Source organism: Metopolophium dirhodum, chromosome 1 (genome assembly GCF_019925205.1).
Source record: "Metopolophium dirhodum isolate CAU chromosome 1, ASM1992520v1, whole genome shotgun sequence".
NCBI classification, from domain to species: Eukaryota; Metazoa; Arthropoda; class Insecta; order Hemiptera; family Aphididae; genus Metopolophium; species Metopolophium dirhodum.
The window spans coordinates 64301836-64326279 of NC_083560.1; the positions used below are offsets into that span (position 1 = coordinate 64301836).

The window sequence follows — 24444 nt, forward strand, 5'->3', positions numbered from 1 at the left end:
GATATGTTTTATATAACCATATCGTTAAGTCCTTCTATTTAAATTATGTGTTGAACTTTCTAAAGATACACAACATCAGTTTAAAAATGTAATAAAATGTCAAAATAAAAAAGACGATTGAATTGAACACTTATTGAGTACATATATGTTAAATGAAAAACAGTTTATAATATATGATAATATTGAAAATAATAATTTCACATCATTCTATTAATTTCATATGGCATTTAAAACTATATTTAAACTGTTCATTCAATTTATGAAAACTATGCGAGTAATAATAATAAAAACAGGCTTAAGTATATTTAATACATTACATTTGTTAAGCAAACATACCATATAGATTTAATGAAAAATAATATTTAGAACTTATGAATAAAAATTAAACTATATTCGTAGGTATACAACTTTGTGTGACTATGATTAATTTTAGATTCTTACTTGAAGGATCTCGCCAACAATTTAATTGAAATTGTTATTATTTTAGCGGGTCACAAGAGGTAGAAGAAAAAATATATTTTATAATTAAACGACTAAAATAATTGTATAGTCAAAAATATAACTTTTAAATATATATGTATAATGTTGACAACTTGATTAAAAAATAAAAATAGGCTACCCATAAAATATATTATTACAAGATAAAGCATAATATGCTACCAATGCTTTAAAAACCCATGTTCATGCATACATTTATGATTTATATAAAAGATGATAAGACTAACCTAACCTGTTGGTAAATTACAAATTATTTTTTCATAAATTATAAAATTTGTCTCATATTAAAATCTTTATCTATTCTAATGTTATGTTTTAGGCCTAGGCATTTTAAAATTTAAATTCCGATTTCAATTAGATACATCATGTGTGTTTTTTTTTATTTAATTTTTGTATTTCAAACTTCAGTTTTGCTTCAGTATTCAACTCACTATAGTAGTTTCTGGTAGAATATTTAATATAGTTGCCACTTTGGTTAGGCTAAATAAAAATAATAGTTGAAAAAATTATATTATATAGGATATATATATAATACTGGTGGCAAGTGATAATAAACAAAATCCCTTTAATAATTAATATGTATGTATGGAGTTAAGTATCTAAGCCCTTATATTCTTATTTCACTTCTAAATATTATGTTGAAAAATTATGTTTGCTAAATTAACAACTGTTTTATTAAAGGCATATATTTTTATGTATTGTATTTTTTTTCCAAATAGTAAAAGTTAAGAAAAAAATTTTAAAATACCTAATGCATTTTAAAATAATAGTATATTTTAACTAGAAGTTTAAAATTTAAACAATCTTTTAATGAAATTTAGATTTATTTCTTAATATATTCTTATCCAAACATTATGATGGTAATAAATAATCACAGTATTAGTATATACTATTTATAATGTAATTTTCTTTTTCCAACCCACACATAAAAAAAGTAAGTATTATATTTTCAATATGGAATTATAGTTTACCCTTGCATAATTATCTGTTGGTATTTTACTATAATGTATAATAACTATTATATTAGTGCATTTTATACATTTAAATTGTGGGATATGTCTTCCAGGACTGAGTTTACGTCTGTATATATTCATTGTACCTAGAGAGAAATATTATTTAAAACCATGGTTATGACGGCGTAGTGTATAGGCAATTAAGGTACAATATGTCAATTAATACGAGTATACGGTGACGCGAACTGTGAATTGGGATGGATAAATTCAATCGTTGATTGTCACTGCAGTCCAGTCGAAATATCGGTGGTGTGTGAGAGATAAGGATAATACTTAGACACTAAATGTAAAATTGAATGTAGAATGTTTATTTGAGACTTTATTAGAACGAAATACTTATATGAATAATTACACTCTGTCACTCAAAATGATTGATGGCCAGACTTGGCTGGTCGCCGGTCTGGGTTCGTCGTCGTCATGGACACGGTTATTGTTGTAAAACATCACCAAGGCAAGTCGCAATAATGCGCTGCAGCAGTGCTTGTACTTGTAAATGCCGCGGACCACGTCATCTGTAAATAAACATTGTAAAATGAAAACTTCTTAATGATTTCTTGGCTTTTGAATGTTTTAAAAAGTATAGGTATTTATACATTTGTATTTGAACAAAGGTTATGGTTCGGACTAGTGTAGGTTTCTTATTTATGTTTTTATATTACTGTTTTTTTTAACCAATTATCATATAATAACTAAAATTGTTAAAGAATAAATAGTTACCATTTAAATATTCAACGTGATCCAAATTGGAACTTGAAATATCTATTTAAAAAATGGGTGCTTATATTATAACTTCAATATTTTAAGAATGATGTAAGTAGTAAGAATAATTTATAAAATCATTGTATTATATTTTCAAATTTTTTGACCGAAAAAAATAAAAATTCAAAATGTGTTTTCAAATTACTAAAAATGTATCTAAATTTTTTTAAATTGTATTTTGTTTGAAAAACTATAATTTGAGTAATTGTGGATTATTTTATGAGGAATTTACTATTGAATATCCAATGTTTATACATTTTCTGGTGGAAAAGTGGAAATCTCCAAAAGTACTGAGCGCACATATCACGCGTATCCTCTCCACATCAAAACACTAAAATCTATACCACGGTCCTTACAAAACTTAAACTTTTGGTTACATCTTATATTTAAATTATAACCTCCTTGCATGACGCGTAAACATTTTTCTTTCATGAAATTGTTCTAGTATAATAATTTGGTTGTTGCTTAATACATTACCTTTGCCATGATTACATTTTTTATTCTTATTTTATTTCAATATAATAATTATTATTAATATTGAAATCTATACCATGGTCCTTACAAAACATAAACTTTTGGTTAGACCTTATATTCATATCATATTCTTCATGCATCATGCTTAAAATAAATAAAACCAAATCGTTTCTTTCATGAAATCGTTTTCGTAGAATTAGTCTGGTTGTTGCATACATCCCTGCATTACCTTTGCCGTGATCGATGAACGCAGAGGCGTGACAAAAAATAGAATTTGTGGTTCGTACAAGAAGGCGATTTCAGTCTTGATCAAAAACGGCCCTCACCTGCGACTCATGCCGCACACGTCACCCGCGACTGAAATAGCCCACTTCCCGCCTTTGTCATACAATAAACTATTACAAATTTACAAAATAAATTAATTTCAAAGGCTTTTAAAAAATCTAAAATTTAACACTTCTAGTAAACATCTTAAATAAGTTTATATACAGTCAAATCCGCTTAATTGGGACTCATCGGGCGGTGACCTATTTGTCCCCATTATCCAGACTGTCCCGATTAACCGAAGAATTTTACATACAATACATTCATTCGGGACTATCATTAATGTCCCCATTAAGCAGGTGTCCCTTTTAAGTGGTGTCCCGAATAAGCGGATTCTACTGTATCTCAAAAAGGCAACAAAATGTCAATAATTTATGCTCGACGACAAACAATATTTTCAATAATATTTAATATATAGACATTAGACGTACAAATAACATAAAACCATATTATTGAAATGTCTACATAACTGTATACATAAAAATTCATTATCAAACTAAACCACATCGGCTGACATTAATCTAAAACGATCAATACTATTACTTATTATATTTTGAGATAAAGTCATAATATGCTGATTCAGGCATTTTGCTGAGTAAACATGAAATTTAAATCTGATACTGATATTACGTAGATTTATCTGGCTATTGAAATAATATTGGATATTCTCAGTTGTCATAATCATGATGGATTACAAATGTATCTTTCAGTTCCATAGTAGCCCAACAAATAATTGATCGTCGTCTTCACCCAGTAATCTGCAAATTATAGATACATTATTGAGATTACATTGAACTACGTTAAGTTGCAGCACATTATCGAACTCCGGCGCCGTCTCCACAACTGTAAACGATGACGGATTAATAAACGATTATATTAATAATAATACTATATTATTACTTAAATTAATTAAGATTAAAATTAATTTTGTAGATAATGTTTTATTTAGGAATGTGATCAAAACACAATTATAATTCATCTGTAATAATTAAACCTTTTCTTCATTCAAATTATAATGATACTAACTTTACTTTGATTTGTTTTACTGTTTTAATTCATTTAGCCGTTTCGTATTTTTATTTCTTAATATTCTACATTTTGCTGTTTTTGTAGATTTATTAAAATAATATTCTTACTACCAAAACACAAAAACTAAATTTACTGTTCAAATCCTCAATTTAACTTATGTTGGCAGGTATTTATTAAAATACTCGTCTCATTCAATTTTGAATGTCAGTGACCTAAGGAAGGCTCTATTGTTATTCTGCGTGTATCCGATTGTTTATATCAGATTTAAATACTGATATTTTGTAAAATATAGAATGTTCCGTGATGATGTACCCATTAAGCGTTGAGTAGGACTCGTCACCCGGACAAAACAGTTTTTTTTTGCCTTTTTACCTAAACTAAAGTAAAAAAAAAAAAGATGGGTAAGTGGATGTCACTCTGCTGTACAGTAGGTTACAAGTGAGTCACTATAATGGATGGTGTTAAATTTGAATTCAATGATATAATATATAAGAAAAACGATTCTGAACGAAAACGGCCAGTCAGACTATGATATTACCAAGTATATTTGATGATATTATTGTGAATAAAGTAATTTATATATAAACTATTTACGTGGAGCCTTGTTTTCAATTTCAAATCCTTAGCTATAAAAGTTGAATATTTTATAAAATTACCAGGAACTTTCAAAAGCGTCGGGAAAAAAAAAAAAAATACGGAATAACAGGGATTTTTACGCAGTAGTTTATTGTGTGGCAAGGGCGGGAAGTGAGCTATTTCAGTCACGGGCTATGTTTTATAAAGACTGTGGTAAGGTTTCAGTGTCTGGTTGTGCAGGGGATACGCGTGATATGCACGGCCAGCACTTTTTGGGATTTCTACTTTACCGCCCGCTGGACGAAAAAAGGACGCTTTCCAACGCTTCAACCGCTAACGAAAACCAAACTTTCGGTGCAGCCTTGACAAATAATCAGTTTTTGACAAAATCTAAATAACTATTTACCGTATATGGATAGGTACTTTAAATTTTCACTGGATGTGTATACATATTGTCATTTTCTATACATCATTAAATTTTCTAAAAATGTTAGACTGGTATAAATACTTAATAATTGAATACAAGGTTCTTTGTAAGTTGTTGTTAATGAAAATTAAAAAAGGTGTGTAAGTGGAAGTCGCTCTGCTGTACAGTAGATTACAAGTGGGTCACTGTAATGGATGGCGTTAAATTTGAATTCAATGATATAATATCATTGTATAAGAAAAACGATTCTGAGCGAAAACGGTCAGTCAGCCTATGATATTACTAAGTATATTTGATGATATTATTGTGAATTAAGTAATTTATATATTTACTTATTTACGTGGAACCTTGTTTTAAATTTTCAATCCTTAGCTACAAAAGTTGAACATTTTATAAATTTTTTACTACAAAATAATTATTAAATTTTAAATTTGATAAATTTTGTCAAAATTTGAACTTTAAATGCTTACAAAAAAAAATTGTGTACATGTATTTTTAATTTTTTTCAACTGTTATTAGAACGATATATCAGGAGCCTTATATTACATTTCCACGCTTATTTACCCAACAAATAAAATTTTATTGATATTTATAAAAAAAAAAACTAAAAAAATTTAAAACTGACAATGTCCGTAAACAGCTCAAAAAGTGTCAAATTATTTTCAAATATAAACATTCAGTGACATTTTCAAGTATCTACAGTCATACGTTTTTTAATTACAACAAAATAAGAAAATCGTTACACAAGAAATCAAGTGAATAAAAATGTTTGTAAAAATATGAATTTCAAACGCTCATAAAAATATAAATTGACTTGTAGACATTTTTTTTGTTGATTTAGGTAGATAAACTTATGGATAATCTTGTATTACATTTTCAAATCTTGGATAGAAAAAGAAAAATTTTTATGAATTCTCAACTTCTCACTCAAAATAATTTGCTAATTTTCGTGATTTTTTCGTATTTTGTTAATATTTAAACTTTAAATGCTTATAAATAAAAACTGTGACTAAGGATTTTTAATATTTTTCATATATCATTGTTACAATATAGTAGGAGCTTTGTATTAAATTTTCAAACTTTTTTACCCAACAAATAAAATTTTATTGATATTTGTAGAAAAAAAAAACTAAAAAAAATGGAAACTGAAAATGTCCGTAAACATCTCAAAATAAGTCAAATTATTTGGAAAATGTTATGGTGTGTAGAAAATTCTAGTATAAACATTCAGTCAACATTTCCTGTACCTACAGTCATTTGTTTTCGAGTTACATCAAAAACCAAAATCAATTTTCTCGAATACAGATTTTGCGTAAAATTTCCTGTTTTTCCTTAATTTTTCTTTTGTTTTTCACGTCGCTTTTGAAAACTACTGGGAAATTTTTACTTTTGACCCCCAAAGTACCAACTAGATTCACTTTCCTATCAGAAAAGTTACTATTGAAGAAAATCCAAGCACTTTTACTGTCCTAAAAGGTGATGACAGACACAAAAATAAAAAAAAAAATAAAAAATAAAACACACATCATTGTAAAATCAATACATTCGTTGCTTCGCTCAGAATCTAAAATAATAAAAAATTTAAAAAAACACACATCATTGTAAAATCAATACATTCATCGCTTCGCTCAGAATCTAAAATTATTAAAAACCATGAGATTAATGAAAATAAAATGTTGAAAAATCGTAATCAATTATTGTTTCCAAAGTAAAAAAATAAAATAATAACTTTTAAACTTCTTTACCAAAAAATAAAATACAATATGTGTAATCCTTGTCTCTGTGAGTCTAAGAAAAAAAACATATTTATGATATATTTATTATCTTAGGAAATATCGCAATAAACATAAACATAAACAAGTAACTTATCAGTTATCAGTTACTCGATCATTTGTATTAATTAGAACCTGTAGGCTTTAAGCCTGTAAATAACTAGTAATTTTCATTTGCATTACAACTATACGATTAAATAGGTAGGTAAATATTACATAAATACTGATTTTCTAAAATGTTTCTATAAACAATATTATTAGTTTTTGTTCGGGCCATAGATATAATATCAGTTTTTATGGTCTAAAACAGGAGCAAGAAACATATTATGTTTATTAAAATTGGCCACGAGTAAAGCAAGGATATCTATTGTGGATTCCTGCAATTTACTTTGTCTATCCTTCTGCATTATTAATCGAAATTTCAAAACAAAGTTTAATAGGGAATTTTACACGTTTGAATTCGAATGGATATTCATTTATAATCATGAGTATTCTTGGAATGTATACAATTTGACCACTCTCAGCACCAGTAAGAATTTTGGTTTCGATAATATTATTTTTCAAAGATGAAACTCATAACCTGGTTGCACAACTTGGGAGCATCCAAATTTTGAAAAGAATAATAGGAGCACTGATTTTTAAATCAAGCTTGTGTAGAGGTAGTCATGATGGATTTAATGAATTCAGGAATTCGATAGGAATTACTTGATTTTGATCAGTAAATGTATCAATAGTAATAAAGTTTTTGGAATTAATTTCGAACATAGAAAGAACCTTTTCGTTAATTATGTTGACAGTGTCGATTTTAGGGGCCAGAATCACACGTTCACGAAGTCATACATTTGTTTTATTATAAATCGCATTTATGTATTATATTGATTTGAGAAATTTGAGGATATTCTTTGTTGATTAAATAATTTTGTTTACGAACCAAAATTGTAGACAACAAATCTATTTGTACTATGCTATCACCGTTATTCTGGAAAGTTATTCCGTTTCTAATGTCCAAGAGGGTTCGTGAAAAGCGTTCTTCATTATGGTCACCATCAATAGGTGCATTCGCATACTGGTTATTAGCATTTTACTAGATAGATTGAGCCACCAGTGTATTCCTATTTTATCGCTTAATATTTCCTGAACAAGAGTTGAGTCCATAAACTTATGCTTTAAACTACCTCCGCGAAATACTCAATCATTTAAAAAACACATGAATATCGGATGAGTATTTCCAGAGAACGTGCTTGACAAATATTTCCGTTTTCAAGTTTATATAATTAGATTTTCACATTTATATAATATATAGATTATTATACGATCAAAATTATTCGTAGTTATTATTACTTTAACTATTAAACATTTTTGTGTCCAACTATTTATTACTTTACTGTGTTATTATTATTATTAAGTCATCAAATTAAAAAAGTGGAAAAGTTGTTATCTACTAAGCTTCTTGAAAAAATTCAAATAGGATTACAGATGTTCTATTCAATTACAAGGACATTCTGTAAAATGTTCATAAGATATGTACATTTTGGTAGAAAACACAGGACTCGTCCTTAAATAAGTGTTTGATTTTAAGGATAATAATTTAATTTATCGAAACTTTTCCAATGGTGTGGTCCCAAGATATTTTCTGAATTACTTTCACAAGGTGTGCGCTAGCCTTTGTATAGCGTTGTTGGTTTCGTATACAGTACAATTTTTTACTGTGGTATAAATTAATATTATGGTATTAAACTATAGTTTAATAATACAAAACTGTCCTAAAATCATTTTATAATATAAGTACAATTGTAATTATATACAGTGGCGTACGCAGGATTTTTCAATAGGGGGGGGGGGGGGGCTTGAAAATTAGTTACAATTTTATTTTTGTTTTGTCCAGTCTAATAATTTCGGAGTTTATTCGAGGTATTTTAAAATGTTTGTAACTTTTCAACTTTTCTGGTAGAAAAAATGCTCTGATCATAAGCTTCGATGCCTAATGTATGTTTTTGGAAGCAAATTGGATCTAGTTGGTACTTTTAGCAGGTTGAAATTAAAAATGCTCATTGATTTTAAAATAATTGGAGAAAAAAATGAAAATGTATTAAAATTGTTTGGTAACCAGCTTGGTTATACCATCCTCATTTAGATTGTATTTAATTAGTTAAAATTTTTTTTCTATAAATTTCAATAAAAAATTATTTATCCGGTCAAAAAGCTTAAAAATGTAATTTTTTACTATAGGTAAAAATATTAACAATACATATAGGTATCATGGTTATATTTTATAAGCATTTAAAGTTCAAATTTCGTCAAAACCACAGTTAATTTGTATGGCTAGACAATTTAATACAAGGTCTTTCATACTAAATAGTTCATACTTTTATCGGAAAATTACAGATAATTTTAGGAAAATTGGTATGCAAATATAATGTTTTTTTAAAAATGAATTCATTCTGGTCAGATGTATATGGAATTTACGTTTTCCTTACTATAGTTGACAGTTGAAACTGGATAAATATTTTTTTTTAAAGTAATATTATACGGGCAATGGGGGAGGCTTCAGCCCGTTAGCCCCCCCCCCCCCTGCGGACGCCACTGATTATATAATGTAAAAGGTATTTTTAATTGTAATTCAAATAATATACAACAATTAATAATGTATAATTATTCAGAAAATAATAATAATCCTAAAATAAGGCCATAATTTATCACACATCACTGATAATTTCTATACTATACGTATAATATATTAATATACTATACTACTCGTATTTGTATAAAATTTAAACAAAATAAGTTTCAAAAGATGTCAGTTTTTTTTTTATTCAACTAAAAATATAACTTGTACAATGGACATAGCCATGGTCCACGTCCATGGTGTTTTAATATACTAGCTAGTATATTATTATGTCGGAAGTAGTAATGAATACGGTTTAGAACGTATACCACATAAGTTGACAATCATAATATGTTAAAATTCAAGTAAAAGTGTATTATATTATTGAGTGATTCAATATCTATTGTTATACGCGCGTCGATTTATTATTGCAGATTTTTTTTTTAACGCGGCGTAATATATAGGCAAAACAGGTACACAACCGCGTTGACAAGCATAATTTTAAATATGGTTTGGATTAACCTACAACATTTTTTGTGGCGTACAATGATACTTCTTATATTATTTTCACGTCTTAAAAAAGTATTGGAATATTTATGACGTTCGTCTATATCAGTATATACTATTAAATCAAGCAGTGGGTGGATACGTGAAGCGGGTAAGCACTAAACGACAATAATGTAACAACGCACTTGTCGTCCAACGAATAGAATATATTTGTTGCAAATCTTACAGTTTAAACGATACAGACACGCAACGCACGTACATAGCGAGGCGTACAATATTTATATATACAAATATGAACCGTTGTTCGGAGAAAAAAATCGTTATCATCATCCCTGTAGACAATAATACAAATTAAAAAATGTATATTAATAATAATAATAAAAATAATAATTAATCATTATGATAATCAGTAAAAAATAATATTGTAGTATAATAGTCCACGTACAATATATAATTAGGCTTGCGTTTTGGGTAGGGGTGAGAGAGAGTTCAAAACACACACGTTTGCAGGCTAACATACATGACGCGACGTATACGTATATAGTAAATGGCAAGCGTACCGCCGGTAGTTATTTAAAAAAAAAATTATGAAATTAAACATACTAATAATAATGATAATAATAAGGATTATAATAATAATAATAATAATAATAATAATAATAATAATAATAAAAATAATAATAATAATAATAATAAAAAAAAATAAAAAAAAATAAAAAAAAATAATATACGGGTATTACACATTATATAATATATATAAATAATAAAAATAAAAATATATATTATACATAGTGACTACAGGTAATTAATAATGTTGAAAATTTTTAAATATACAAAAACAGTTTTAAAAAAAAGTACAAAACTTGGTGTTTTAATAAGAGTTGATACCTCTTACACCAAAACGGTGAGCGATGGTGAAGCAGCTTCGTCGTCACCATCTTCTGAGCTGTGGTTGTTATTGTTGTTGTTGCTGCTGTTATTGTTATTCGGTGTTGAGTGCAATAATGACGCCGCATAATTGTGTTGCTGCTGTTGATTATGATACTGTTGCTGGCTAGGTTGTACGTGTTGGTTAAGAACGTCTCCACGATTGCGGTGGTTGTACTGTTGCGCTGGTCCTTGCTGCTGCTGATGCTGTTGTTGATGTACCGGTATCTGAAGTTGTTGGTGTGCGAGTTGTAATTGTTGTTGAAGTGGTAGTTGATGTTGCTGATGTATTGGTTGCTGTTGTTGTTGCTGGTGTATCGGTGATTGTTGTTGACGTTGTTGTTGCATTAGTTGTAGTTGCCGTCGCTGTTCATTGTCCACGTTCAAAGTCTTTTTGCACAACAATAATGGTTGCGGTGCTGCTGCAGCCAATGGCCGTTGTTGTTGCTGTGGTTGTTGATGTTGTACTGGTTGTTGTTGTTGTCGAGGTACGGCTACAGCTACAGATCTAACAGCAGCTACTGGCGGTAATGCCACGTTTGTTGTTTTCTCTCCACTCTTTTCGTCGTCTACATTCATTCCATCGTTATCACTGCCACCGTTCAGATGCTGTTTGCGATGCAGTTCTGGTGAAGATCCGTCATCAGCTGAGGTGACATTGCATAAAGGGTGAACGATGCTGACTCGTGAACAACTAAGAGACGATCCCGCCGACAAGTTATTGCGTCCACAGCCACTGCCACCGTAGTCACCGCCGGCGGCCGTCACGGCAACCCGATTGCCGCCAGTCACCAATCGCTTGAGGTTCTCCTCGTTTTGACGCCGCACCAGTGACAACATCAAACTGTCACCGCCGGCCACTGAAGGGTCAACGACAGCGGATGAAGAATCCGACGTCGTTTGTCCACCGTTCGATTTCCTCCTGGTGCTGCTCCGGAAACGTAGTAACAGGAACGCCGCGACCGCTAGTACAGTGGCCAACGCTCCGCAGGCCACGCCAACCGTCCAATAGTAGTAGTAGTAATGCCGGTAATCTGTGAAACCATAAGTCTGGTATTAGTCTTATTATTTCGGTGGTGGGAATAACCACGATTCGTTAGCACTTAGATGACGACATTTGATGAATTATAAATTAAAGTTCGTGGTAAGCTGCGACAGCATAAAAAAATGAAAAAGGCGTATTTTGGTGGCCTATAATTTATAACTTGGTTCCTAACATTTCTTTGCGCAAATAAAGCCACTTGATTGCAGAACGTTATATTCACTGTACTGTATTTTTATAATAATGATACGGGTAAAAAACAAGGAAAATATATTATATAGGTATGTTATTGTTAATAAAATTCTAATACCATGATAACAAAAACCTTACGAAAAATCGGTCAGAAACAAAAAATATTGTTCCCATCCCAAGAACATAATAATTATTATGTCAAAAATAAATAATGAAATGTAATAAGAATTCATATCAGAAGAGCCTTAGCAGTAACCAAAAACACATAACCATACACCTATAAACTTTACTATAATAGGTTTGCACTATATCTGATCAGTTATCATCCACACATATTATGTTTATCGAGTAAATGAAAGAAAGAATATCAATGATGAATTACTGTACACTTATTTTCTTTAAATTTCAGTTATCAACCAGAAACACATGTGTAGATAGGTTAATGTCATCAACATTTCATTAATCAATTAACAATATTTATCTAGGAATATATTATAAAAATAATATAAATAATAACAATAATTACTAATAATATCAATTGTATTATCAGATATTTTTTTTATTTGGCCATAAGCGTGTATTTTACTACTTTGTCTCTTTTATCTTTCACTCCATCTCGTCCCTTGACTTATCTAAGCACTGTCCATTACCTTATTGGTAATATCCATTTAACTGCCTCAGTTAATAAATGGTCGCTGATTCATATACTTCAACCGGGTTGTCGCAAAATGCATTCATACATTAATATAATAATATCGCCCAAACTGCAGTATATTTATAAATTATGCCACTCAAGTGAAGCTTACTCAAAACTGCGTCGCCAAAATACGCTTAATTACTATCTTGGATATCGGTCAACACGAGCACTTACCATCATTGGAAGACCCTGAGGAATTTGCCGGAACGGGCGTCGAATGCGATTCCGCTGTCGCGCCACCTCCTAGGGCAACGTCCACTACGGCGGCCGTTAAGAACGCCAGCGCCGCCGCGTCATCGTAGTCGTCGACACCGCTGTTCAGTGTCGGGCGAAGGCGATGGCCAGCAGTTTGAACTTTTTTCGTCGAAGTCACCGTTGATCCGGCCACAGTGCCGCCATTGAGTCGTTTATAAAGCGTTTGGACGGCCCGACCTACGACCGCTGCAACATCGATATCGTCGTCCTCTGCCGCCGTTGCTGTGATCCGTCGCTGGTATTGTTGCTGCTTATCCGTCACGACCGCCTAACAGGTACACACAATAAGTAAATAATTCAGATTTCTGGTACTGAATGTAATCGGGTGATCAAACACCAAAATTGAAAATTTAAACTAATATTTTCGAGCTCAAAATCGTTGTTAATCGGGTTAATAAATAGTTTGGGAAAACTTAATTTTAAAAGTATGTATACCAATTTAATTTACTAACGTACACAATATTATTATAATACTATAACAATACGACTGTATAACTTTATGGTCATTATAACTTCCAAAATGAGTTATAGCTTATATTATTTTTTAGACAGTTGACCAGCCTTAAAATGGTTCATTTCTCTTAAAAGGTTAGACATATAGTGTTTGCATATTATATTTATAATTATTATTATTGTTATCGTTAAAAGGTAAACTAGAAATCGTAGAGTTTAAATATCACATGATTTATTATATTTATTATTGTACGTACCAAAGACACTCGAATGGTGACGCGGCGCCGTCGTCGTCGGCGGCGGGTATTGCCGCTACTTCCGGAACCACCACTGCCGATTCGGTCGTCATCGTTATTATCTCGCTGATCCTCGGCCGCTTCGCACATGACGTACACTCGATTTCGTCGGTACTCCACGTCGTCCTCTTGGCTCAGGTCGTCGTCGTCGCTACTGCGCACCCATTCTCTGGCCAGCAATCGACGAAGACTGTGGCACACGGCTGATACTCGAGTACCACGCCGCAGACGCGCCGGGTCCAGTGTAATGCGCAACCGGCCGCATGCATCACCACGCCGACGGCGGTGCTGCTGGTGTGGCAGACGTTTGTCACCGGCCACGCCGTTTGGCAGACAGTGTTGGACCACCGACGGCCACACCGTCGTGGGTGAACCGTCGTCGTCGTCATCATCGTCATCCCCGTCGTCATCCACATCACTGTCGTCCACCACCGCTGTCGCGCACTGACCCCGGCGACGACGCCTCGGCCACGAACCCACGGCTAAGTAAGCGCTGTGGTCGTCCTGGCCACCATCGTCATCGTAACCATACCGCAGCCGAACATCGTCTCTGTCACGATCAGCGTCCACGCCACCACACGGTGGACGCAAACACTGTCGCCACAAAAGAAGAGTGTCCACCGCAGTGGCTGTTCCGTCGGTCTCTCCTCGCTTGTCCAGGTCATCTTCAAGTAGTTCCTCATCGTCCATGTCGTCTATGATCGGTACGCACACCTGCAAAGAACATAAGACACATTTGATTTATTATATCACAATACCAATATAAATTAGGGATGGGTTGGATTTTCACGAATTCGAACTTGCTTTTTCTCTAATATTTCGAAATTATTAATTTCAAACTTGAATTGGATAACCAGATATTTATAAAATCGTTAAAACTGACCATATGGTTATATTTTATGAAATTTGGAGGTTCGAGAATCCATCTCTAAATTATCATAGCAGGCGATGCATCGTCCGTTGATTGCATTGACCACAAATGCATATACGACGGGTAATAATAATACGTGGTGAAAGTTACCTGGTTGGTGCCGGTGCAAGGCATAACGCCGCTCAGACAGTCGAAAGTCGCGGGTCCACACCACATGTTGGTGCACGACATCACGGCCGACTTGTCGTCAACGTTGTCGACCATCGCCGATTTAGAGCTGCACTTGCACTCGTTGCAACCGTCGTCAGCGATCCAGTGCTTGCGCCGATGACGGCCGCCTCCGCACATCGCCGTGGCGCCGTCGTCGTCGATCTTCTGTTGATCCACGTTCGCTACTGTTGACGCTGTAACGACACAAAAGGTATACATGAATAAAAATTAATCGACCCGCGTTACAATTATGATACCATGTACACCGCGAACATGACATGACAACGACGTCTCATAAATTTGTCGACGGCAATAAACTACAGCGAACGTCGATGAAATATTATATTATATTTACATCGGTGAATGGGTGGGGGAGAGGGGTGTATATAAGGTGTAGGGCACGTTGTAACGATAACACGATACTGTATAATATTTCAGTTTATAGGCGGACGCAGGCGATGAAGTGCGTTCTTTTCGTACCAAAAACTCAAAACCCGGCGCGCATATATTATAATAAATAAATAAATATATAAATACGTGCGCGCGTGCATATCTATAATATGTATTAATAACACGACGCGCGCGCCCGCGCTTGTAAAACGACGACGATGGTCGCGGCCGCGTCCAGTCAGCGGGGCGCCGAACTGACGGAGCTTACACGCCGCCGCCGCCGATTGTTTTTCAGTTCTCGCGGGACGAGACCGGCGCACGACGGACGACGACGTTTTCCCATTAGACCCCCGCGGACGCCGTAACGACGGCCGCGCAGCAGCACGCCGTCGATGAGAAACCACCGCCGTCGTAGTTTACGACGGTCGCCGCCGCCGTGCTGCACCGCACGCACGCACACGAACCGGCACACGGACGCACACGTTTTCACAAACAGATCGGCCGCGAGACGGCGGTCATTATTATTATAACGACGTGCGGTGCAGCTATTCGGCGGGTTAGGTGACTCGGTGGATGCAGCAGGGAGCGGGGAGCGGGTTATTATTATTATTATTATTATCATTACTCGTCCGCCGTTATTTGTTGTTTGTAGGCGGCGGCGGCGGTTTCGAATTTATACATTATTCAAACATAAAATACGTACAAATATAATATTACGTATATTATAATATGCACCGCCGACGCGGAGAGACGAACGACGACCGATGACGTGCTGCACCGCCGCCGCTGCTGACGGACGAGCGTTATTGCCGCCGCATAATATTATACCGGACGATTCTGGCGGCCGCTCGCGCCCGCGCGCGCGCGTTCGAAATAGTGCGCGGAGCGCGGTCCCAGCATGACACCGCCGCGTTTACCTGCTGGACACCACCACTGCACCGCGGCGTGCGCGCACATTTAATAAGGAGATTTCGTTTAAGTTTTTTTTAAAGTATATATAATAAATTACGTAAAAAATCGATATATACACGCTGGGTATATACACTATATTATAATATTATACCGCGAGGCTGTGTATAATAATATAATATATGAATGACAGGAAGGAAAAAAAACTGTACGTAAATTAGAAATACGTCGTCCGCGTGTTTTCACATAATCATCGACTACACGCGTTGGGGTCTCAGAGATCATGATAGTCGCGGGAGGGGTGATAGAGAACACAGAACAATCCTTTCGTTTATGTGTGTATATAATATATATATATGTAAATAAATTATTTATGACAGATAAAGGTACATCACCCGAACGAGTATTTCCATATCGGTACGAGACGTGATCACGACATAACATCATTAAATACTGACGTGCGGTGCAGCAGTTTGTCGTTTTCTAACTATATTGTTGGCACCACAAATCTCAGTTTCGAAAGGCTCTATCGCGGAATTTTAATAATATTTGTTGTGAATTGTACATAAGTCTTGCTAACTTTGTATTGCCAATAATTGTAACTTCACCTATACCTAACAAATGTCTAATCTTAACGGTGTCGTAATTCTTGAAGCTGCACCTCTGAATTCGTATACCATGTTATAAATTACGGATTAAATAACTTGTTATCAGCGTCCAATAAGTTGATTGGGTAAATTTATAAAATATTTTTATTCAATAATAATTAGCAGATTTAAAGATCACGAAAATATTCATAAATATTACTAGAAATTATTATACCTACGTTATTCTAAACTCGTTACTTATTAGTTATTACAATTCAATCGAGCCCCATACATCATCGTATATATATATATAAAGTGCACACAAAATAATTATTCATAGAGCCATACAACTGTTGATAAGTTTTTTCCTATGATATCAGATATTATAAGTTTTTTTTAATAAAACATTTTGGTGAAGGCTGTAGTTCCTTCCCCCCTAAATTTTAACCTATTATGGGTGATAGAAAAAATAATAATGCTATAATAGCTAGTACATACGATAAAAAAGCACTCACCTTTATAGTTGTCATCGTCTTCGTCACCGTATGGCTTCTGCTGTTGTCGCCATGTCGTCGTCCCCGGCAAGCCGGCACCCGGTCGACGGTTAGTGGCCACCGGCGTGATCGCGGTGCTACGCTGCAGTGGTGGCGTCGACGGAGATCTAGTACTGGCCACCGTAGTCGTTGTCGTCGTCGTCGGTGCGGCCGTCGTGGTTGTGGTAGTCGTGGTTCTCGTGGTTGTCGTCGTGGTCGCGGCCGTAGACTTGGTGGCCCCGGCGACACTGCCATCGGCGGGCACGGTACAGTTCTTACCATGCCACGACCAACCATCCCCACTGCACTGGCAGTAATAATCATCCGGCGTGTTCAGACACTGGCCGCCGTTCCGACATGGGTTCGGCGTACAATGGTCCCTGTCGATCTGTCAACACGATAAAGCACGATGTAAAGTTAGAAAAAAAAATAATAATTACTGAACATAAAGTCCACGGCGAGTACAAAGTTTTCATTAAAAAAATATCACTGGAGTTCTAATTGAATGGAAGATGAAATTTTATAATTATATCAACGACACGTTTTCATTTATAACTATACATAATAGAAAATGTTTTTCATCTGAGTATAGCTGTGATTTGTATTATAATGATTTATACAAATCAATGTATAAGAAAAAAGATTTTTGATGGAAAATTTTTTAAATTTAAAAAAAAAAGTTATAAACATTATATATTCTTTATAGCCCTCATATTATAACCTTCCAACAGTTCTAAAATAACAGTTTAAGTTTTTAACTGGTTAAATTCCTGTCCTTAAATTCGTCACAGTCTCTTACCTCACAGTTTTCGCCTGAATATCCCAACGGGCATATGCAGGAATAAATCTGCTGCTGCTGCTGCTGCTTAGCTGACATTCCACTCCCTCCTCCACCACGCCAACGTCGAGACGGCACGCACTCACCACCGTTTTTGCAAGGATTTCCACCGCCAGCCACACCGGATTCGTTATCGCCGCCACATGGGTCGATTTGAGTTCTACAGTTCCGACCTTTGAACGACGAAAAAAAATATTAAAAATTATATAAAGTATAAGTAATAAGTATGTACCTAATAAGTAATAAGTAATAACTATTGTACTATGACGATGAACTGATACATAGGTATATTCGGTAGTACGATGTTAAGAGGGGTATAATCCAGGGACTGGAACTGAACCTAAAAGAACCGGTTATGTAACCGGAACCTTTATTTTAATAAATAAAGTACCGGAACCGAACTGGAATTTTTAAATTAAATAGGTTTTTTTAGGTTCAAAAAAAAATAATTTAATGGTATTACTGATTTGTGTACTTTTGTGTAATTTCTAACATTTCTCATACTATCAATTAAACCCGCATTCCCGATAGGTATTTAAAATTATTATACTTTTCGATACCTAAATTATCTGGAACCAGTACCGAAAATATTTGGAACCTATACCTTTATTTTTTTTTATCAAAAAACAAGAACCGAACCGGCACAGTTATTTTATTTTTGGAGAACTAGTACCGGTACCGATACCAATAAATTCAAAAGGTACCTGGTATCACCACAAAAATATTTTTACATGGACCATAATATAATAATACTGACAAACTCTTGATCAATTGATCTTATATTTATTTATTTATTTATAATATGATTGTGAGAAAAGAATTCTTAATCACAATTTAAAATTAATCTATACATTTGTATGCTCTCTTGATATCGATCTACACACTCAAACTCGTATAAATTATTAATCATTTTCATAAATTACATGATTACATTAATTTTAAATATCAATATGTAAAAGATTAATTTGACCACATAATGGTTGTAGAGAGATCATTTCACGTCTTCTCTCACCTCAACCAATGATATATTATTTTTTTACTACCTATAGTTGAAAGATGCGATGGATTATTATATTTTAAAAAATACGATTGTAATGAAAATTTAGTTTATTTCATAGTATTCAAATGTTTTACTTTTCTATTAACATGGTTCATGATTAATTAAAAATTATAAACATACATGTTTAGTATTTTTATTGTGTTAATTATAATTTATAACTATTCAGATAATAACTGGAAACAAATTTTGTTAACAGATTTCGTAGTTATTATATCGTAAATGGTTTTTCTGTATAAAGTCAAAAGTATATAATATCCGTGTTAGATACCTAATCGACCTATATACTACAACTTTGGGGCATTCTTTCCACCCAACAAAGTGGTCACGCAGATTACATAAACGAAAAACACGGCATATTATATAGTTATAGTTGAAACTAAAAGCAATAAATTTTAACTGGTACAACAATTTGTACCTGCAACAACAGCTTGGTTTATGACACTATTATTGCAAAACTATTTTCAACAATTTTCATCACACTGAGATTTTATTTATTATTCGTGTACTGCTACTATTTAAGTACGCGTGTGAACAAGTATTGGCTGTGTTGTTCAGGGTTACGCGTTAGATCCACGCCTTCGCAATCACGCCGCATGCACACCAACGTTAAATTGCTTTTACGCAAACAAACGAGCCGCCCAACCAGCATTGCAAAACAAATTGCCTATACGCGACCCCTTAAAAATCATCACGCCAAACAGCCACCCTTACTAATACATGTATTTATGAATTTCGAACTATTAAAAACTTTTACTAACTTATTACTTATTAGTTATTAATAATAAATTATTATATTATATTACTAACCGGTAAAGCCAACAGGACACGCGCAGGTGTAGCCTCCGATCAAGTCCAAGCAAGTACCACCGTTGGTGCATTTCACGTCCGGTCCAGCGCAATCATCAACGTTCACGGTGCACGCAAGGGCGGTCACCAGAGTTCCATTGTGGCCATCTCTAGAAGCTGTAATTGCCGCCACCGTCGTCCAACCCCTTCGGCACACACATTCCGTGGTCGCAGCCACGTTACTTCCACCCCCAGTCGTTCTGCACGGCACGGCATTCGGACCACACTGCTGCTCGACCACCGCTGACTGCCGTTCCCTGTGCTGTCGCTCGCATTCGTCTACGTCTAAACGATACAAAAATTTGTGATGATATACTATAATAATAACAGCACGTAATGACAAAAATATAAAGGAAAGGCTCAAAGTAGTTGTAGTTACTAATGAATAATACCTAACTCTATATCATCGTAATATTATAAAAAAAACATACCTATTTCGCATCGGCGACCACGCCAACGGTCGTCCGCACACGCACAACGCCAGTCGGCCACCAGGTCAATGCACGATCCTCCGTTCAGGCACCGGGGCGGTTGAGTGGCACACTCGTCGATTTCTGAGGACCACGTAATAAAAACTTTAAATAATTGCACATTTTTCGCACGAAAGAGTAGATTAAAAATATATAATATATATATATATTATGGCAATATTATTAATATAACGTGCCTTAACCCCATCGGGTAACAGCACTTTGCCCACAATATAGTAATATACAATATGACCACCACTCAAGTTTACGGCACACCACACGTGCCGCACATGCTTGAGTCGTCAGCCACATCTTAACCCTTTTTTGGACTCACTTCCCCGCCGGACTACCCGCACCCACCTATAAACTAAAATCGAGATAAAACAAAACGTCAAGACTTTTTTTTTTATATATAGTCTTATTTTTCTCCGGTCATCATGGCACAGTCATCGTAATTATAACACGATGCCAGTGACATACCGAAATGTCATCGTTGTCATCACCGCCACCGCTGTCATCGCCGCGTATATACGGTTTAATAACGTGGGCGCGCGACGTACATATACGCTGCCGCCGCCGCTGTAATGACTTTGCGGATAAAACAGCGGTGGTACTCTTGGCCCCGCGTGTTTACCATAATAACAATAACGACGTCTCGGGACGACACACACGCGCAACACACCAACCAACCAACAAACAAACAAACAAACAGACAACAAATCGTCAACGACGCATCCTTTCTCTTTGTGCGCGAGCGCGAGCGCGCGCGCGTGTAATAATTTCGGAATCGGAATTTTGAATAATAATATCACGCGTGATTTAAATAATAATTCGTCATCGTCGTGCGGTGGCAGCGCGATCCCCTCGCCGCCCACCGGGCCACTAACCGTAAGTATACGCGGATACACGACGACGACAAAAATCGTCGACGAGTACCCACTTGAAGACTGCACCCCTACCTTCCCCCTCATGACCACGTAGCATCCGACAGTCCGTTGGCCACTCATCGTTAAAGTCTCTCGACAAACGCTGAGGCCGTTTTATCGAGATATTCGCACACGTCGTATAATCGCGGCGATTATTTAAGATTACACATTTCACACACACACACACACACACACACACACACACACACTGCCGTTTTGTTCTCTCGCATCTCATCTCGGTCACATCGTTACATGCAGTAGAACCAGAACTATAATATTGTATATTTTATATGATTAATGTATTATATATATTAGAGTTAATTGACCTGTTACAAAATTTAAATATTACGAGAACGTATTTTATCTGTGATCTGTCTTTGGTTTTTTACAGATATTTTTTTTTCAATACTAGTTTTCTTTTTAATTGCTTATTTTAATAAACTAATATGCTATTGGAAATACCTCATTTTAAAATTAAGATATCGAAAAAAAAATAATGGACGAGAGATCATCTCTCTCAGATAATATTCACATCATTAAATTCGATAGTAGAAGGTCAATTAACTCTAATAGATATTATTTATACTGTTCATGCTACATATTATTATGTATATATTTACTAATTTAAATCCATAGTATTGGTCTTATTTTATTTTATGTTTATATAGGTAGTCCATACTGAGAAAACAAACCAGTGTGTAGCATTTGTGTATACATAATAATAGACAATGGTGCCATAAAAATACTCCAACTATATCAATACGGTATATGCTAAATAATCATGTATATTTACACTTCTGCAGCGAATGAAACATTTAAGTATCTCTACAATCATATTCATATTGATACAACATTTAAACACGCTATATGTACCTATTATATTATCAAATATAATTATATGAACAGGAAGTTCCTATATAGTACATCTTTTCACCTAATAATGTTAAGAGATACTTCCTTGGTCATTTGCCATGAAAATAAAAGCAAACTCATTATAACCTCATTTCAAAAATATAATTTATATATCTAATTAAATAAAAAAAAATGCATAAATTAATTTTTAGTTACTAGAAATTATAATCAGCCGATTATATTAGTTTAAATTAGATACGAATCGGATTTTTGAATATTAATATGATTTTTCTAACGGTGAGAATCGCATTTTAAATGTAACTTGTGTTCCATAACAAAAAAAATCATATTTATAATTATTTTTATAAATATTTTCAAACAAATTAAAAAGTTCACGCATTGATTAACATTATAAATTTGTATTAAATAAAATGAATTAATTAAAAATATTTAGTACTTTGGTAGGGCATATTATACTATTACAAATAAAATATTTTACCCATACATAAATATTTTGGGTATTTTTTTTATGTTGTATGTACCTACTTTGAAATTAATTATAATAATTGCTGTGTTGCAGTCCAAACGGTATAAACTGCATTCATCAAACGTGCAATATTTCGTTTATTTTATGACGCGCAACTAAGCAGAGCTCATCGCCAAATAATGGAAACTTAAAATTCCACAAAAATGAATAGAATTTTAAAAATATACCTTTTGTAGGTATATATTTAGGTATACCTATACCAATATGGAATACATATCAATACTAATAACCTCAGCTGTTGAAACCTCTTTTATCTTTTCAATAATAAATAAAAATCAATACAAACAAGGTAGTATAATATTATGTAAATAATATAATAAATGCATCACGAAGATGTGTATTTTATATACCTGTATTGCAAGTGCTGCCCATCCAACCTGGCCGACAATCGCAATGGAATTGCTTGGGTACCAACAGCGGTGCGGATTGAGCAACGGAGCCGAACATCTGAGCACCGCCGGCGCCCGGACCCGAGCCGGATCCACCGGCACCGCCGCCGGATGCGGAGACTGCGTCCACTGTCCGACATTTTCCACCGTTAGCGCACGGCTCGGTGGCGCACGGGTTCAGCACCACGTCACAATTGGCGCCTCCGAACCCTTCAGGGCACGTGCACGTGTATCTGTCAGGGGCCGTACTCTTGCACGTCCCTCCATTCAGGCACGGTTCGTGGGTGCCGCAATAGTTCAAGTCTGAAACACAAAACGTAACGCGTTCAAGCAGCGGCAATGGACGGCTTATAGTATACGTATCATATTATGCTGTACGTGTAACGGGTGCGCGCGGGTTTTTCGGTTTCGCTCGCGTGCGCTGCGACGTTCACCCGGACCTCGGTGGCCGCAGCACGATAGCGGTATGTAACAGCGGCGGTCGGGGTGTTGCCGGACACGACGACGATAAGTAATAGAGGGACGGCGTGGCGTATAATCGGTAGGTAGGTATAGGTAGGTACGATGATATTATTATATGTTGTGCACTAGACACGGTATTTTTCGGTGCGGTATATAATATATATTACGAGACGACGACGACGACTATATACAACGACGACGACGATTGAGATTATTGTAATTACAACGATATCGCGGCGGGTGCGTGCAGGTAGTTGTTGTTGTTGTTGTTTCGGCGTGCGGTAGTAGGGTGGTGGCGGTGTTAGTGATGGTGGTGGCAATGGTGGGGCGGAAGCAGGGCGGGTTAGTGTTTTTTTTCATATGTATTATATATATACATATACGCTATCCGCTATGTCCGTGTGATCAATTCGTCGACGAGTAATAATTTAATATACTCAGTTGCAGAGCGATGTAATAACCATATACCTATATAATGCGCGGGCTCGCGCGCGAGCGTTCGCCGGGTCTCTCGATCGCTAAGCCGCCGCCGCCGATGAAAACGAGTTTTCTAAAACCATGAGGCGGTGGCGGCGGCGTGCGACTATGCGCCCCGCCGCCGCGTTGTGCAACGGCTGCGGCGGCGGCTGTAGAATCGTGATCCGACCGTCCCAGAATACGATTACGCGCGCGCGTGATTATTACCCGTGAGGCGGCGCGAGCAAATAC

The 24444-nt window shown here is 34.9% G+C and overlaps 1 protein-coding gene across 1 annotated transcript in view; it reads right to left on the reverse strand.

The window, feature by feature from the left end:
* Positions 1–10169: 10169 nt before the first annotated feature.
* The window catches only part of LOC132934222 (uncharacterized), a 53151-nt gene continuing 38876 nt past the window's right edge, over positions 10170–24444 (reverse strand). The window contains exons 7-15 of the mRNA XM_061000500.1: positions 23236–23577; positions 20522–20644; positions 20052–20375; positions 18146–18357; positions 17329–17734; positions 14868–15121; positions 13808–14560; positions 13017–13365; positions 10170–11945 (exon numbers count right to left, since the gene is read on the reverse strand). Coding sequence (XP_060856483.1) covers positions 10876–11945; positions 13017–13365; positions 13808–14560; positions 14868–15121; positions 17329–17734; positions 18146–18357; positions 20052–20375; positions 20522–20644; positions 23236–23577 — 3833 coding nt within the window. The 3' untranslated portion in view covers positions 10170–10875. The remainder of the gene's footprint in view (positions 11946–13016; positions 13366–13807; positions 14561–14867; positions 15122–17328; positions 17735–18145; positions 18358–20051; positions 20376–20521; positions 20645–23235; positions 23578–24444) is intronic.